Below are 18,824 nucleotides of genomic sequence, written 5' to 3' on the forward strand. Positions count from 1 at the left end.
TTAAAGTTATAGGCATACTGCTTAATAAATACAATTTAATTTTGTTTTTTAAAAAACAGATTCTCTCAAGATAATTTCCCCTCAGATAATAGCATAAATTCTTGATAAAATAATAACAATTTGTTGATGTCTGAAACTAGGACTATTTGTCTTGCTTGGTCTGATTTGGTTTGGTTTGGTCTGATTTTTTTGGTTAATGAAACAACTAATGTCTTTCTTGCCTAAGAGCTTTATGTTCATTTTTTCCATTTCAACCACCACCACCACCAAAACCACCAACCACCAACAACCACCACAACACAACACCACCACAACAACCACCAACAACAAAAAAAAAACTGGTTGATACTCTTTCTGGGAATCACTCTAATTAGCTGTAAAAGGGGCTTTATGACACCATCTTGCAAGGCTTAGAGAAATACTGACAAATTTTTTTTTTAAGATGGAGTACAGAACATTTGCAAAAAAAAAAAAAAAAAAAAAGGAATGAAGTGAAACAAGGTGTGAGGTAGCCCTAGAACCTCTCGGTGTCCAAGGCTTGTTGACAAACTAAGACCTGCTAACTGAAGTCAGTGCCAGGCCTGGATATCCAGAGTTACCCAGTTGGAAAGCTGTGCTGACATCCTGAGGCACTTTAAACCAGAGTCACTTTGGGACCATGGCTTCTCTCCAATGAGTGTTCCCTGACATTGTGTTAGTTGTGCAGAAGAGAAAGAGAAACCTTATTTCAGGATAAAAACAGACTACTCTCTTTTTCTGTATTTTAACAATTTCATGTCTTTTTAAAAAATTATTGAGTATTCATTTGGAAAGCATGAGAAAATTATGCTGCAAACTGCAAATAAAGACCTGTACATAATACCAATACAAAGAGATGTTTCTCCAAGGTATTTTTCCAGTCAATTAATCAAGAAGATATAAAAGCCATAAATGGTACATGGTACCAGAGTTTTAACATGAATAGAACCAAAACTGGCAAAAATTACAAAGAGAAATTTAAATTCTATAATTATAGTTAAAAGTTTTAATATTTTGCTGCATTATGAAACATAAAAATATTAGAATAAAGGAAGATTAACACTTGCTAGTCCACAGGTAGTGAAAAGTCAATAAAAGGAAAATGTGAAACATAATAACGAAGTAGTTCACTTGGGTAAAATAGAAACTTTTTGAAAAATAAAGCTATTACTGAAAACTGCTAAAAAAAAAAATATACAGTGATAGTGCAGGTACAACCACAGGAAGGGGATGAGGATCACCAACAATAGAAGCTACGGTTTCACATGGCATGTTGAAAGTAATTACAACATTGATATAACACTCATTTCCATAACATGGAGTTCATTTCGCTTAGCATCATTTTATGCATTCATAAGGGCATAGCTACTTATCTTATCTGAGAATATTGGAAACTGTATATACTGGTATTAGAACTAGGAAAGTGGAAGGGAATACCAAAACCGAGAGACAAAGGATAAAAAGACAAATGACTCTGAAAGCAATACTTGCAAAACTGTTTGGTGTAAACCAACTGAACAACTCATGGGGGGAGAGAAAAAGGGGGAGGCAAAGGGGGGAAATGAGGGAGGAGGTAACAAACAGTACAAGAAATGTACTAAGGCCTAACATATGAAACAGTAACCTCTCTGTACATCACTTTGACAATAAGTAAGAAAAAAAAGATAAAATATAAATGGGCCTACTGTGTTAAAAAAAAAAAAACTGTATATGTATCCAAAATTTCCAAGTAATGGTATGAACAGTTGATTAGTCTAGTAAATTTTATCAAATACTTCCAGGAGAAATAACATCAATTTTATACCAGCTGTTCACAAAATAGAGAAGTAAAAATTGCCAAATTCACTTTATGAGGTCCGGATATCTTTAATACCAAAACCTATCAAAGGCAATTCAATAAGAGAAAACTATAAAATACCTTTATGACCACAGATTAAAAAGAAAAAAAAACACCAAAAAATCTTAAATCAGAAAAACTTAACTATATATAAAACAAATCAATCACTGGCCATAAAGGAAATGCAAATCAAAACAACATTGAGATTCTATCTCACCCCAGCAAGAATGTCATATATCAAGAAAACTAATAATAACAATTGTTGGAGGGGATGTGGCCAAAAGGGAACCCTACTTCATTGTTGGTGGGAATGTAAACTGGTTCAGCCACTCTGGCAAGCAGTATGGAGATTCCTCAGAAGGATCAATATAGAACTCCCCTATGACCCAGCACCCCCACTGTTGGGTATCTATCCAAAAGCCCACAAACAAAATCACAGTAATGCCACCAGCACAACAATGTTCATCACAGCACAATTTGTCATAGCCAGAATCTGGAACCAACCCAGATGCCCCCCCCCCCAATAGATGAATGGATCAGGAAAATGTGGTACATATACACAATGGAATTTTATGCCTCTATCAGAAAGAATGACATTGTTCCATTTGTAAGGAAATGGAAGGACTTGGAAAAAGTTATACTAAGTGAAGTGAGCCAGACCCAAAGAAACATGGACTCTATGGTCTCCCTTATTGGGAATAATTAGTACAGGTTTAGGCAAGCCATAGCAGAGCATCACAAGGCCCAATAGCTATACCCTTAGGAACACATAAGATGATGCTAAGTGAAATGAACTCCATGTTATGGAAACAATTGTTATATCACAGTTGTAACTACTTTCAACGTCCTATGTGTATGTGTAGTTTCTATTATTGATGATGTTCTTGTATCACCTTCCTATGGTTGTACCTACACTATCTCTGTAATCTTATCTGAGTATATTGGAAACCGTGTTTACTGGTATTGGAAGTAGGAAATTCAAAGGGAATACCAAATTTGAGAGACACAGGGTAAAAAAGGAGAAATAACTACAAAAGCAATACTTGCAAAACTGTTTGGTGTAAGTGAACTGAACACCTGGGGGGGGAGGGAAAGGGGGGGAGGGAGGGGGGCATGAGGGACAAGGTAACAAACAGTACAAGAAATGTATCCAATGCCTAATGTATGAAACTGTAACCTCTCTGTACATCAGTTTGATAATAAAAATTTGAAGAAAAAAAAAATCATATCCCAATACCAAGCAAAATGTAGACCAGAAATGCAAAGCTGGTATAAAACTAGATATAATATTACTATAATTGGCAGTAGCAAGAAAATTAGGTAAACAATCATATGATAATCCAAAACTACAGGAAAAGTATTTCACAAAATACAAAGCCATTTATAATTCTTTCAAAAGTGTTACTAAACTAGAAAACTCTCCAATTTGTGTTGGACATCCACAAAAAAAAACAAAAACACTCCTAGACCTGGAAGCATTTTCAGCAAAGTAGTAGGATACAAAGTTAACATGTAAAAGTCAACAGATTTTTTACATATCAATAATGAGCAAGCTGAGAACAAAATTGGGAGGGCAATTGTAATAGCCCATTTACAGTAGCCTTAAAAATAAAAAAATTGGGTCAAATATAACTAAGGAGCTGAAAGACTGCTAGAATAAAAACTATGAAAACACTGAAGACAAAAAAAGATGTTCATGAAGCAATAGAATTAACATTGTAAAAGTGGCTCTATTATCAAATACAATCTATATATTCAATGCAGTACCCATGAGAATCCCAGTATCATTCTTCACAAAAATAGAAAAATCAAAAATGTTTATGGAAACACAACAGACCCTTATACCTACTGAGTAATCCAAAATAAAATGCTTGTGGTAAATACTATGTATTCAGCCATAATGAAATTATGTGATTTTTTCAGGAGAATAGGTGGAACTAGAGATCATTATGTTAAGCAAAATGAGTGAGACTAGAAAGACAAATATCATGTGAATGTTTTCTCATATGTCTAAACTAGATCTAAAGAAAAAATAGATATAAACAAAAATAGATACTAATAGAGAACTATTTGAGGAAGGATAGAATCAAAATCAGTGGAAGCTGGGGAAAATATAGTTGAAGTACATTGAAAGTATGTATGTAAAGGTCATAATTAAACTTATTCTTTTTTTAATTTCAGAAAAGATAATAGAGGAAGTGAATAGAAAAAAATATACATAAATATTTATGTATGGAAATATCACAATAAAACCTCCTAAATTTTATAATCAATATGTGAGCAAATAAATGAGAAAAAGCAAAAAAAAAAGATAAATATAAACATTTTCACTCAACCCCAGAGTAGAACATCCCTAGAATGGTCAGCAAATTTGATTGTACAGTATGGTGCATGACTGTATTTTATCAACCCACAATTTTTCAGTTGAATTTGTCTGATAAAATTTGTTCAACTATTCTTAAATGAAAAGAAAACTATCTTGTTTATGAATTTGAAAATGAAAGCTATGTATTACCTTAACACTAAAACCTATAAAGCATTATTTAGGTGAATAAAACCTCTAAATACATAAAAAGATGGTATTAGAAGACTCATTTTTAAGATGCCAATTCTCCCCAAATTAATCAAGAAATCCCAGAAATTTTTCAAATCAAAATTAACAAAGTGAACATAATATATCATTTGAATGTTCATGTATATAAAATTTACAGAATGGGAGGAAATCTTTGCAATTTATTTAATGGATTAATCTCCAGAATATATGAAGACCTAAAAAGTGAAACACCAGTAAGATAAATGATTCAATTAATGAATGCCTAAACAAATTGAACAGTCTTCAAAAGAACTACAAAAGAGTAAGAATACATGAAGAAATGTTCAATATACTCAGCCATACAGAAATACAAATAAAAAAAACACTATTATGCCATCTTACTTCAACCAAAATGGCTATTAACAAGGAAATAACAGCAACAAATACTGATAAGGATGCAGAGAAAAACATATTCTTATACACTGCTAAGAATGTAAATCAATACAGCCACTATGGATATCAGCATGGAATTTTTTTAAAAACTGAAGGTAGAATTACCACCATATAATCCTGTTATACTACTGGGCATATTTCTGAAAAAAAAAATGTCAACATACAGATGAAATTATACAACCAAGTTTATAGCAACTCTATTCACAATAGGCAAAATATAAAATCAATTTAAGTGTCCATCAACTAATGAATTGATAAAGAAAATGAGGCTGGGGTGTGTTAATAAATATTATTCAGCCTTAAAGAACAATGCAATTATGTCATTTGCAGAGAAAATGAATGGAAATAGAGATCATGTTAAGGGAAATAAACTAGACTCAGAAAATATTTCATGTTTTCTCATATGCTGTATCTAGTCCTTAAAAAAATGAAAGAAATGTAACAAAGATTCTGTTTGGAGATGAGTACCAGCAGAAAGAAGAACTAGTACAGGTAGATTAAAATTGCCAAAGCACTCTATAGACATGTATAAAAAACAGAACAAAAACAAAACCACTGAAATTGTTTCAAGAATGAGGAAGAGAAGGAACAGTAATGATAGAAGAGATGCCTTTGATTGAGGTACATTGTACACATACATAGAAGCATCACAATAAAACTCTTTTGAACAAGCAATATAAATTACTAAAATGAGGGGAATGCACCACTAATTTTAATGATGTTTTAAATTAATGCTACAAAGTTCTGCTATAGGAATTCCCTCAAAAGAAATAAAAACATATGCCTACAGAAAAAAAATATAGTATATTTATGAATGGAATACTATTTGGCAACAAAAACTACTCACATATGCAATAGTATACATTATCTTTTAATTCATGTTGAGGAAAAAGTCTTACAAAAGAGTGTATTCTATATGATTCCAATTATATGAAGTTCCAAGACATACAAAGCTAACCTTGGCTATGGAAAAAGGGCAGTGTAATATTTGACAGAAGTGGGTATTGACTAGGAAGTAATGCATGGGCTATGTGTGGGAATTCAGATATTAATACATATAAACTCCCTAAAACTCAAAGAGTTCACAGTATAGTGAATACCCACCCAGTAAGCAGATTATAAATAAGATCACAATTGCTGTATTCAAAATTCCACACATAAAACTATAATATACAATAATAAAAGCCAGGCAATCATTACTTAAATACAGAAGATCTCCTGGTCACTTTCCATTAACTGTATTGCTCGTGTTTCATAGGAAATATGAAAGTTTCTAGAAGTATAATTTCAGTAAGCAACTGAACTTAAGTTTAGTTATAAGTAAAATGACAGTAATGAAATAAAAAACGTTGTCATATTGTGTTTCATAGAAGTCAATGCAAGACTCATGTTTGACTTTCTAAATCTGAGCAGTTTCAGAGTTAGACATTACAGAATGTCCTCTGCTTTAACGGCGACAGTTTGGAAGAAACTAGACAAGATAAAAGACTCTAAAATTTTAAGATACTACAAATTTGATATTCAATAGCTTTTTTCCTGGTACGTTCTATAGAAATCATTCATTCATATTCCTGATGCACTTGAAACTTCTCAAGTTCAGAAGCTATGTCTGATTTTACATCAATCCTAAAAATTATTTCTTAGAACAACTTATTTTTGTAATCCACCAATGAATATATGGTTAGCTTCTAGCATCATAATACAAATGAAGTCAATTCATTTAATATTCAATAAATAGCACCAGAATTTCTTTATGTTTGGTGGTAATTGTCTTCTTTAATTTTTCCAGAAGTTGACACTATGTTATAGTTAATATTTACCTGCAATTCATCATCTAAAGCAACCGCTTAATAAAGCTATTTCATTAAAAAATTAATTAAACACTAATGATCAATATTAGATATTTACATTAAAAACTGAAGTATACAACTAAGGCCTATAGAAAATTTGCTAGGAAAGTGGTATGCATATTTAGATTAAAAATTCTACTCTGGAATTCACACAAGCAATTGCACTGAGTTAAACTTTTATGCCTATAATAATTATTATATACACCTAATTTTTTTTTTTTTTTTTTTTTTTTTTTTTTTTTTTTGGCCAGTCCTGGGCCTTGGACTCAGGGCCTGAGCACTGTCCCTGGCTTCTTCCCGCTCAAGGCTAGCACTCTGCCACTTGAGCCACAGCGCCGCTTCTGGCCGTTTTCTGTATATGTGGTGCTGGGGAATCGAACCTAGGGCCTTGTGTATCCAAGGCAGGCACTCTTGCCACTAGGCTATATCCCCAGCCCCAACCTAATTTTATATGCACATATTGTGTGTCACAGTATGTATACTTTACAACTCAGAATAGCTTTTTCATAAAATATGTTCCTAAAATAAAATATGGGCTATGGTATGATCATACCAAGTCCAAATATTGCACACTGTGTAGACTGCACCCTAAAGACTTTGATAAGAAAGCATGCTATTGGGCTGGGAATATGGCCTAGTGGTAGAGTGCTTGCCTCATATACACAAAGCCCTGGGTTAGATTCCACAGCACCACATATATAGAAAAAGCCAGAAGTCAAAGGACATAGCTTGCAAGATAAACAGAAAGCCCACAGACTGGGAGAAGATCTTTACCGGACATTCAACGGACAAAGGCCTCATATCTAAAATATATGCAGAACTAAAAAAATTACTTTCCTCCAAAACAAAACCGCAAAGAATAGCCCACTCATCAAGTGGGCTAAAGACCTACAAAGAGACTTCTCTGATGAGGAAATGAGAATGGCCAAGAGACATATGAAAAAGTGCTCTACATCACTGGCCATAAAGGAAATGCAAATCAAAACAACATTGAGATTCCATCTTACCCCAGTAAGAATGTCATATATCAAGAAAACTAACAATAACAGTTGTTGGAGGGGATGTGGCCAAAGGGAACCCTACTTCATTGTTGGTGGGAATGTAAACTGGTTCAGCCACTCTGGCGAGCAGTGGAGATTCCTCAGAAGGCTAAATGTAGAACTCCCCTATGACCCAGCAACCCCACTTTTGGGTATTTATCCAAAAAACTACAAACAAAATCAAAGTAATGCCACCAGCACAACAATGTTCATTGCAGCGCAATTTGTCATAGCGAGAATCTGGAACCAACCCAGATGCCCCTCCATAGAGGAATGGATCAGGAAAATGTGGTACATATACACAATGGAATTTTATGCCTCTAACAGAAAGAATGACATTGCCCCATTTGTAAGGAAATGGAAGGACTTGGAAAAAATTATACTAAGTGAAGTGAGCCAGACCCAAAGAAACATGGACTCTATGGTCTCCCTTATTGGGACTAATTAGCACAGGTTTAGGCAAGTCACATCAGAGGATCACAAGAGCCCAATAGCTATACCCTTATGATCCCATAAGATGATGCTAAGTGAAATGAACTCCATTTTATGAAAATAATTGTTATATCAGAGTTGTAACTACTTTCAACATCCCATGTGTATCTGCAGTTTCTACTACTGATGATGTTCGTGTATCACCTTCTTGTGATTGTATCTACACTATCTCTGTAATCTTATCTGAGTGTATGGGAAAAAGTGTGTACTGGTATTAGAATTAGGAAATTCAAAGGGAATACCAAAATTGAGAGACAAAGGGTAAAATATGAGAAACAACAACAAAAGCAATACTTGCAAAAATGTATGGTGTAAGTGAACTGAACACCTCAGGGGGGGACAGGGGGAGGGGGAGGGGGGTATGAGTGACAAGGTAACAAACAGTACAAGAAATGTATCCAATGCCTAACGTGTGAAACTGTAACCTCTCTGTACATCAGTTTTATAATAAAAACTTAAAAAAAAAAGAAAAGCAATAGTAAATGCTATGAAAAGAACTAAGTACTGTAACAAAAAACACTATCAGACTAAATAAAGATTGTTCTGTAAAATGAGTTTTATTTTAAATAATATTAATGTTTTAGAACTATGGTAATGTTTCACTGGAGTCTATATACATTTGGTGAGTTTTAAGTTTTATACTTCGTTGTATATGTATTACATATATTATAGTTATATATACAAATATAATGACAGCACTGCAATTTACTGTCAAAATCATAGTATTTTTGAGAAATGAAGTGGCACTAATAATAATCAGTGGAGGATGGCGGACATAAGGTAGGACTCCATAAAAACTAGATCATAGTTTCCTTACTTGAAATTTACGATACCAACAAATACAAATAATCCTTGGTCTATTAATTTTTCTTTTAATTTTATTTTTATGAAGGTTGGCATATCTCATTATGCATATATGCAAAAGAGATTAAACTTTATTATCTAGTTGGAATAAATTCCAGTTCTATTATGCCCCTCTGTGGCCAGAACAAACTCACTGTTACACATTTAGTGACAAGGAAATAATTATATATCTAAAACAAGATACAAATTTCTTCACTGCACAAAGACAAATTGCTAAAAAAAAAAAAACCAACAAATGGAAAAATGTGCTAAGAATATTAAGTACATTCTTCCACAGTTTTCATGAAAATCATCATCATTACATTCATTTCAATACTTCTCAAAACAACTATTAATGCTATTAACTATTAACTATTAATCTCTGATTTAAAAATCATATTCTTCTAGCATACAAATATATTTATGCTTACTTCTAAAGGCAGACTCACAAAAATTACATTTCATAATGAATTCAGCACTTGAGTTATTTATTGCCTTGGTTAAGCCATTTAATTTGGGGAAACAAAAACAAGTTTACAATGTGAAGACTTCATAACAAGAATTTAAAGTAGCACCTCATTAAAACCTCTTATATGAATTTATGTAGGACACAGATAATTTATCAATGCTGAATTTCTACTTGTTTCATTTTAGCTGTAGACCACAGGATATATTATTATCTCCATTATGAACTAAAAGGTACTCAAGGACCATGAAGACAGGAGAATAAGCTAAGAACTTTCCGTCTCAAACACAAAAGTCATGCTACATTGCTTCCCCAAAAAGTCTAAAATATTCTAATGCTTTTTCACTTTAAGTTTTCCATTATTTACTAGAAAACAAAATGGTTAAAACTATATTAATCACCAGTTTAGTGATGTAAGATATACAGTGTTCTTGGTATACAGGAAATGTTTCACTTTTGAAAAGTTGAATTTGAAAATGTGTTGGTAACTATCACAGATTTTCATTCTTTAACCTTTCATTTACTACATATCATGGCAGTCAACTGTCCTATCATCAAAAATGTAATGGAAGTTGAGTTTCAGATTTAAGGATATGATTGGTTACCAAAGACAAGTTTTGGTTTTCAAAATTACTTTAAAGGGCCCTCTTATATAGGAACATATTTTCTATAGTTTTACACAGTACTGTTACAGGAATTTCTATTAGAAAGCAATTTAGAATAAAACATATTTTAGTTCTCCAAACATATGTATATAGTTTTCTTGTCAGTTTAAAGATTATAGCTAATGTCATAAAAGAAGTATTGACTATTACATGTCAATTATCCCTAACAATTAAGAATTTACTATCCATATAATAACAACAAAAACTGATCTTTCCAGATGTCATAGTTATATAACCGATGCTTTATAAAAAAAAATCTCAAAACCTTTAGTATACAGTCCATTAATTTATAAGTCTCATTATTTTAAAAAAAATTTCAATTGCAGCTTCCAATGACATACATAAGTTCTTCTCCTATTTTTTTCAAAAGTGAAATTTTAGTCTTTTTATTTTTGTGTCAGTGCTAATGTCTAGTCATTTAAACCTTCTATAGAATAAAGCAGAATAAAAGATTTAAAAGACACTTGTATCTTATCTGAGCACTAAAAATAACCAAAAAGTAAAATATGTGGTAGCATTAATTGTGAACTCAAATGACTACTTTTCATTCTACATAGTTCCAAGGTTTTGTTTGAACTGTAAATCAAATACTTGATTATTCATGAAGTCCCCAGTCAGGATTTGTAAAATAATTCCAGTTTAAGCAGTTACAAACAGTCATATTTTTCTAAGGCAGGATAAAATCATTATTGAATAATTTGATCAGTGAAAATAATAATTTCATATTGAATAGCTGATCATTGAAAGTAAGTTAAACAAGATTGGTCTTGTTGAAGCCCTAAGCACTTTGCAATTTAAGGTTTAATCACAGTAGTAGTAACTCAGATTTTAATTAGAGCATTAAAATAATGAGTATGTCCGTAATAAAATAAATTTGAAACCAAGGCAAAAGTATATTTAAAAATGATGCACACACAAAAAAAATGATGCACACAATTTTCCCCCAAAATAAACATCCCAATATTTAAAACTATAAGCATCTATTTTAAAGCCAATTCTCATTGCCTTCAAAAATACAATTTCTATAGTGAATATGAACCTAGCCCCAATGTGAATAAATTTTTGGCATAAAAAAGGTAAAAAAATTTTAAAGAATTACAATGGAGAACTACAGATTAAAAAACTCTGGTAGCTTAAAGTCATGGAAAAATTTAGAGGGCTACTTCCTTTATTAAAAAATAACATGTAATGCAATGCAACAATATTTTTCATCACAAATTGCAGACAGTAAAGTGATGTATTGTTAAATAAGAAAATGCCTTAAAATATAGACAGCCCATTATAAAATTATGCTACCATTTTGTATGCTGTATTTAAATTAGTCTGAAAATAAATATTAAAAAGTCAATTCAGTTGTTTAGACAAAACTACACTGAGGAAAAGAATAATTTTATTGTAAAAAGATACATTATTTCATATTCAAAGAGAATGCCACAAATATATTCAGCATTCATAAGCATTTAATTGCCAATCATTTTAAAGCCCCTCTTCATTAGCTGAATTAAGATACATATTGTATAATAGGGGTTTTTTTTAATCTCTAGAAGAGACTGCCCCACAGTGTTCAGATTCTAAAAGGAAGAGATCAACAAACCCACTCAATATTCTATGCACTCTTAGTTCCCCATCGATTTCCACAAGATTTCAGTGCATTATCATGTTCACAGAATTCCCTTTCCAGTCTACTTCCACATGTATTTACTTAAAATTGAGTCTTTTTACACTTAACGTGTAACAGGAGAAAATCTTCCAAACCATTTAAGTAAGGAAATAACAGGGTAGTAAAACTACATTTTAAAAGCTTTCTTTATTAGAATATCTCTTTTGGTGAAAGCCAGAGAAAACCATCTAAAACATATGTTCATAATTTAGTAAACCTCACCACAAAAAAAAAAACAACAGTTAGAAAAGCAATAGAAATGTATAACAAAGAGTCCTTCTAAACTAGCCAACCTAATACAAAGCATTAGCAGTTCTGCCATATAGCTAGTTTAAAAGTGATTATTGATCTACCCTGCAGAGAGAAATTTCTTAGATCTAGAAATCATCTTCTGCATGCTTTACAAGAACATGCACGATTGCTAATTCACATTTTCCAGCAAATCACATATGATTATATAGCCATATCCTTGTATATGCAATGTAATCAATGCCGTAATTACCAAAAAAGCCTATCAAGCATTTTAAGTTAATCATTTTATTTATTATAAAAGGAATAAAAATACAGTCTGATATCTGTATTGTATTTCAGAGGTCAATCTACTTAAATTTAAGATATTTCTGTGCCTTGAAGGAAAGATTATTTTCATTCTTAAAATCAGATCAAGAGAAGTAAATTTTTTTAATTTTTAGTAAGATTACAGCACCCTTATACTAATCTTTTAATACAAAGCAGTTTTATAGGCATGTATGGTTACTGTTCTGAAAAAAAAAACAATATTAAAAGAAAATAGTTCTACTCACCTTGCATTGTTCAATGTTTGTCCAAAAAGCTCATTTTGTAAAATATTTGGTGGGGATGAAAAAACCCCATGAAAATGAGATAAAACAGAATTGCAGACTTGGCGCAATGTCTCAAATTGCATTTTCTTTCTTTTCCCCCCCCTTCTCTTATTTTTCCTTACCACCTGTCTTTAAAGTCATCTATTTGCAGTCACCATCAAATAAAAACATGCCAATCAAGTTCCATATTTCTCCTGAGCTCTGTAAAAACTGTCCTTAAATGAGCAGAGGTTGATAGTTAATTGTACAGTCATTATTCTTCTAATTCAGTCGTAGAAGATTCAGTACTCGTGCAGCTTTCGGCTTTCTCCTGACTGTAGCAAGAATTCTAAACAGCAGTAAGCTTTTTGGGCATTCCCAGCTGAAGTGTGAAGCTGAGCTGCTTTCATGTACTCTACTCATATTTCTCTAAGCCTATTAAAAACACGCAATGAATAGATGCTGTCGTCAGGAGTTTCAGCACATCTGGCTACCAGCAATAAAATCTCAGAAGTAATAAAAATGGGGGCAAGGTATCTTTTCAATGTTGCTATGGAAAAAGAAGAGGAGAAATTTGTGCATTTCTCCAGTCCCTTTCTCTTTTCTGAAAAATGAATGACTCCAGCAACACAGTATATCTCTTCAATGTGCAAGCCACTGCATTGGACCAGAACACTCAAAAAATAAGTGGTATATTCTCCTTTTGATATCATGAAACAGTAAAAATGTGGTTAAACAATAAGGTTTTATCATTTATGTTTATTATGTCATACTTCTAGAATGGAGTACATTTAGAAAATATGTACTTGGCCATTTTATTTCTAACTTAATTTTTTAAGTGTCTTCACTTACGTACTCTTAAAGAAAAGCAAAAAAATATTCATTCAAGTTCTTTTCTAAGCATCATACAGTGACTACATAGCTGGTAAAAAATCACCTACATAGAACACATTATATTAAAGGCTTCTCACAAATTAAAAAAAAATCACTGGAGATACTTTATCAACTACTACGAAGTTTGGTTGTTGTTGTTTTTAACAGTATCAGTCATGCACCTTAAGACTATTTCCTGAATGTTCCAATAACCTCAGAATACCCCTATACCATCATAATTTTCAATGACTAATTCTGTTTCAGAAAAAAAACTCTTGTGTTGTTCTATATTCAGAGGTACACATTCCTCTTTCCATATGTGTGGGGAAAAAACATTTTAAATGCAGAAATACTTAATATTTTCAGTGATTTTTAATTGCTCTTAATCTTTGATGTTTCCTTAATACCGCCAATCTTCTTTATCTCAACTCTTAGCCTTCATCCTCTCTACCTATTTCCATACACATACATCACTGCAAATACATAAGAACTTAAATACAGTTTGTGCTAGCTTATGATAGCTAGTGGATTCTTTCTGACATGAATAAACATGGTCACAAAAAAAGATAGCGTGATTTTAATCAACTTCTTAATGTCTTTTTAAAAGATACTCAATTATGGGTTTGACCTCAACAATTACTGTCCCTATTTGACCATTATTTATTATTTCATATTTTATAGGTATACATAACCTATTTGTCAAAAACATATACATACATGCATGTACATATAAATCATGAAATATTTGGTTCACATATAAATTTGTTTTTAATATTCAGGAAATATTGTATGTGTTAATACCACTATCATTTTATATACTTTAAAATGTAACAAATTGTACAAGAAATGTACCCACTGCCTTATGTATGAAACTGTAACCCCTCTGTACATCACTTTGACAATAAATAATTATTCAGAAAAAAAGAATTGAAGATTGAATAGTTTATAGAAGAAGGAGAATTTAAGTCTTTAGACTTCATTTCCTCCCCTCCTTCCTTGTCATTTAACTTCTACCTAGGGGTACACAATTTGATAGGGGCCCTCACACACACAAATGCATTACCAATATAAATAGGCTAGTCACTATAAGTATTATATAAATATTATAAGAAAATTAATTGCCAGTGCCTAATTGAAGATATTTCCCTTTGATCAAACATATTAATATCTTCACTGAGAAGGCCTTTAAGTGCGCTTTTACCTCAAAAAGAAGCAACTCTACATACTTTACATTTTTGTCTGGTTTTGGTTTATTGCCAGTCCTGGGGCTGGAACTCAGGGCCTGAGCACTGTCCCTGGCTTCCTTCCACTCAAGGCTAGCACTTTACAAAACACTTGAGCCACAGTGCCACTTCTGGCTTTTTCCATATATGTGGTGCTGAAGAATCGAACCCAGGGCTTCATGTATACAAGACGAGCACTTTACCACTAGGCCATATTCCCAGCCCCAGATACTTTACATTTTTAAACTCTGGTCTTAAACTGACAATTCATATCTAAAGCAGGTCAATTTATACATATGAAAGGGCATTTTTAAAATTCTTATTTCAAGTTAATTACATAGCTCACACTATAATGAAAATGTTTGTTTTGTGGGTGAACTTAATTTTATAGGTAATCAAAAAAGTCTTTTTAAATTAGAATGCTGCAGAACACTCTCCACTGTTTAAATAATGTTTCTTTTGTGTTTCAAAATTGATATAAAGGCAAAGTCCTGGAGGCTCAAAAACAGACTGAAAGTTACACTGAAATCAGTCTTAAAAATAAGTCTCTGGGGTTCGAAATGTGGCTTAGTGGTAGAATGCTTGCCTAGCATGTGTGAAGCCTGGGTTCAATTCCTTAGTACCACATAAACAGAAGTGGCATTGTGGCTCAAGTGGTAGAATGCTAGCCTTGAGCAAAAGAAGCTCAGGGACAGTGCCCATGCTCCGAGTTTATGCTCCATGGCAAAAAAAAAAAAAAAAAAAAAACTCAAACTTATTTGAAAGAATTAACAATATATCAATTGCCTTTCAAGACTAATTTTTCCATCAATACACAGTGTACTTACTACTGGCCTTTTGGTTTCTCCAATGTTAGTGGACAGAGTCTAGCTGTAAAGATCCATCCTAGATTTAAACTCTAGAATGAGCATGACCAGATTCTTCATTTAGGAGGTAGAGAACCAAAATATATGACAAGCCAGTTTGGTAAATCCCTCAGTGTTAGAACAAGTACATATTTCTCCTGATAATTATCAAGAGAACCACAAGAAGCAATACCACAACCTCAGGAATATATATGAATATGGATAAAACCTATCATTATAGATAAAGTCACAAAAAGCCACAATGAAAAATGTTTATAGCCTTGGAATTCATATCTAAGCTATCAAACTGCAGCCACAAGACATTCCTTATAATTAGTAACTTTAATCATACTTTGTTGTTATTAAAATATATATTTATGAATATACATTAAAACTTTTGTACAAGTACTCACAATTATTTTAATAATATTATAATTATATACAAATATAATTATTTTGAATAATAATCACTGGGACAACTACATGTCTCAGCAAAACATGAGAATAAATAAAGTGTGTAGTAATATTGGCCTCTAAGAGTTCTTATCTACAATTCTGGCTTTCACGCAATCACTCTCTCTTCATTACCTTATGATAAAAAGGAGAAAGAAAGGGCATTATCATCCAAAGACTACCTTATTCCACAGATAGGAATTTATTTCAGTCATCAGAAAAACTGTCTTGGAAACTTTAAGACTATCAGGATATGTTATTTTCCTTCAGTCTAGTAATTTCTCACATTATGTGATAGACCTAAAATCTTATAACATTTTTATTTTCAGTACATGTACATTAATTGTACCAAACAATAAGTTTCATTGAGACATTCATATCATACTCTGACAATAACCACGTACTCATTATCAGTTCTTAGTGATTTTCAGGTTAACTTGATGTTGAAGCATAGCAGTAAATTTCAACACTGAAGTACATTTGTTTGCTAGGGCTTTTTTGTTGTTGTTTATTGTGTGTGTGTGTGTGTGTGTGTGTGTGTGTGTGTGTGTGTGGTTTTTTTTTTTGGGGGGGGGGGTTGTTTTGTTTTTCATTCAGTCCGAGGCTTGAAAAGTGGTGGTTAGTTAGGAAGCTGCCCATTTGGAACCAGACGCATGGCTCAACTGTTGGGCAAAAAGCCAAAGGAGAGTGTGTGGCCCTGAGTTCTAGCCCCAGTAGTACTGGTGCACATACACATGGACACACACACACACACACACACACACACACACACACACTTTATATTAATTCATGAATTACATAAATTAGAAGATATTCTTTACCAACCATATTGTACTTTTTTTTTTTAATTTGCCCTATTGAATTAGCATTCTACTGTTTATACTTTGCTCAGATTTCCCCTGGTCAAAATTTCTGTTTTTTTGTTTTGTTTTGTTTTTGGTTTTTTTGCCAGTCCTGGAGCTTGGACTCAGGGCCTGAGCACTGTCCCTGGCTTCTCTTTGCTCAAGGCTAGCACTCTGCCACTTGAGTCACAGCGCCACTTCTGGTCATTTTCTGTATATGTGGTGCTGGGGAATCGAACCCAGGTATACGAGGCAAGCGCTCTTGCCACTAGGCCATTTCCCCAGTCCCATATTGTACTTTAAAAATGCAATAACTAGTAAACCAGCTGCTTCACCACTAACTGAGTGTAAATGGGACAGTGAGCTGGAGTTGAGTTTGGCTGTTTTACATTGCCTACCGTCTCCTTTCTTTTTATTTCTCCCTGCCCACCTTCTTGGTCTGTCAATATGGCTCCAGAGGCCATTACAGAACTATTCTAAGTTCCTCTCAGGAAGCTCAGCTTAAAGGCAATATTGTAGGTAATTCCAATGGGATATTTTTCTATTTCAATATAGGTCTTTGCAGAGCTATTGAAGAGTAAACTTGTTATACTCAGTCATATGGAAAAGGCTCAAGCAATTGCAATAAACTATGTTGATGTCCTTGAAAGTACTCAAACAGAGAACATTAGACAACAAAAGATTGAACAGCATAGAAGATAAGATTAGTCAATTTACAGAGTTCCACCAAATTTTGTGCTGAATCCAAATACCTTCCACTCCATCATGCTAAAATTACAAAAAGGATTATATCAGGTTAATATCTCAAATTTCCCTAGATCTTGGTCTCCACCTATCTTCAGCAAGACTCTAGTCTAGCTTCCTGCAAAATGGCTCTCTGGATATATGGAAATATCCAGGCATAGCATAAATACCTTCATAGTCCTCTAACTTTCTATTCCTGCATCCTCTAGAATAGTACGTACTCAGCATACATACTCACTTCCTTGCTTGGTGTCCTTAGACTGAATTCCATTTCCCAACCAAAGGTGGTGGGTGAATCTTAAGGCTCTAACAATCAAGGTACTGTGATATGCAGGTACTAAAACAAATTATCTTTGTTCAAATTTCATTCATTCATTCAACAAGCATTTATTAAGTACTAAATATAGTTTCATAGTCACTTTTGTAACTTATAGAGAGTCCACAGGAAAAAAATGTCAAAGACAGGATGAGAGCAAAAGAAAAGGAGAGAGAATACCATCCCAATCTTCTTTGGAGTTTTAATCTGTAGAAACTAGTGGGAAAGGCAGACACTAAATAAGTGATTCTGTGTGTTGCTGAAGATTAAGATTAGTAGCATGGAGAAAATAGACCCAATATAGTTTAGAGAAAGTCCTCCTGGATAAAGATGAGAATCATGAATAATAAATGTTAGCCAAGTCAAAAGTAGAATAAAAGGGTATTACAGATTCTAGATACTGAAGGTCAAGTGGTAACAACAATTATGTCAACACAGGGAGAAAACAAATAGCTAGAAAAGAAACAAGAGCCACATCATATAAGGTGAAAAACTGTTGAACTCATTGGTTTTTGTAAATCAAGTACATGAGTTGTCCTATGTTTTCCTATAACAACCCTCCATACAGTATGCCAAAATGGACAGAATAGAGAAGACTCAGGACTTAAAAAGAAACATAGATGAAGAAATGAGACTACAAATATAAAAATTGTTACCACATTATATGTGGGTGCAGGCATATCAACTAGAAGCACTTGACAGTCTACACAAAAAGCTACTTGGCTTGGACTAAAGTGATCGTAGTATAATGGGGGCAAAAAGGTCTAAAAAGATACATGTTGAACCCACAGTACTTGGTGACTGGCCACAGGACTGTGCAAAGTTTAAGAGTAGTCAAAAATGACTGATA

The 18,824-nt window shown here is 32.9% G+C and overlaps 1 protein-coding gene across 36 annotated transcripts in view; it reads right to left on the minus strand.

Annotated features, from left to right (window-relative positions):
* Positions 1–18,824, minus strand: part of Rims2 (regulating synaptic membrane exocytosis 2) — a 380,757-nt gene that overhangs the window by 236,246 nt on the left and 125,687 nt on the right. For 15 of the 36 annotated variants that reach the window (XM_048358566.1, XM_048358565.1, XM_048358575.1 and 12 more), the window contains exon 1: positions 12,661–12,782. The exons of the other annotated variants lie outside the window; for them this stretch is intronic. In XM_048358566.1, the coding sequence (XP_048214523.1) occupies positions 12,661–12,782 (122 nt within the window). Of the gene's footprint in view, positions 1–12,660; positions 12,783–18,824 lie in introns of those variants that run through there. 36 annotated transcript variants of the gene reach the window in all.

Source organism: Perognathus longimembris, chromosome 12, assembly GCF_023159225.1.
Source record: "Perognathus longimembris pacificus isolate PPM17 chromosome 12, ASM2315922v1, whole genome shotgun sequence".
Classification (NCBI taxonomy): Eukaryota; Metazoa; Chordata; class Mammalia; order Rodentia; family Heteromyidae; genus Perognathus; species Perognathus longimembris.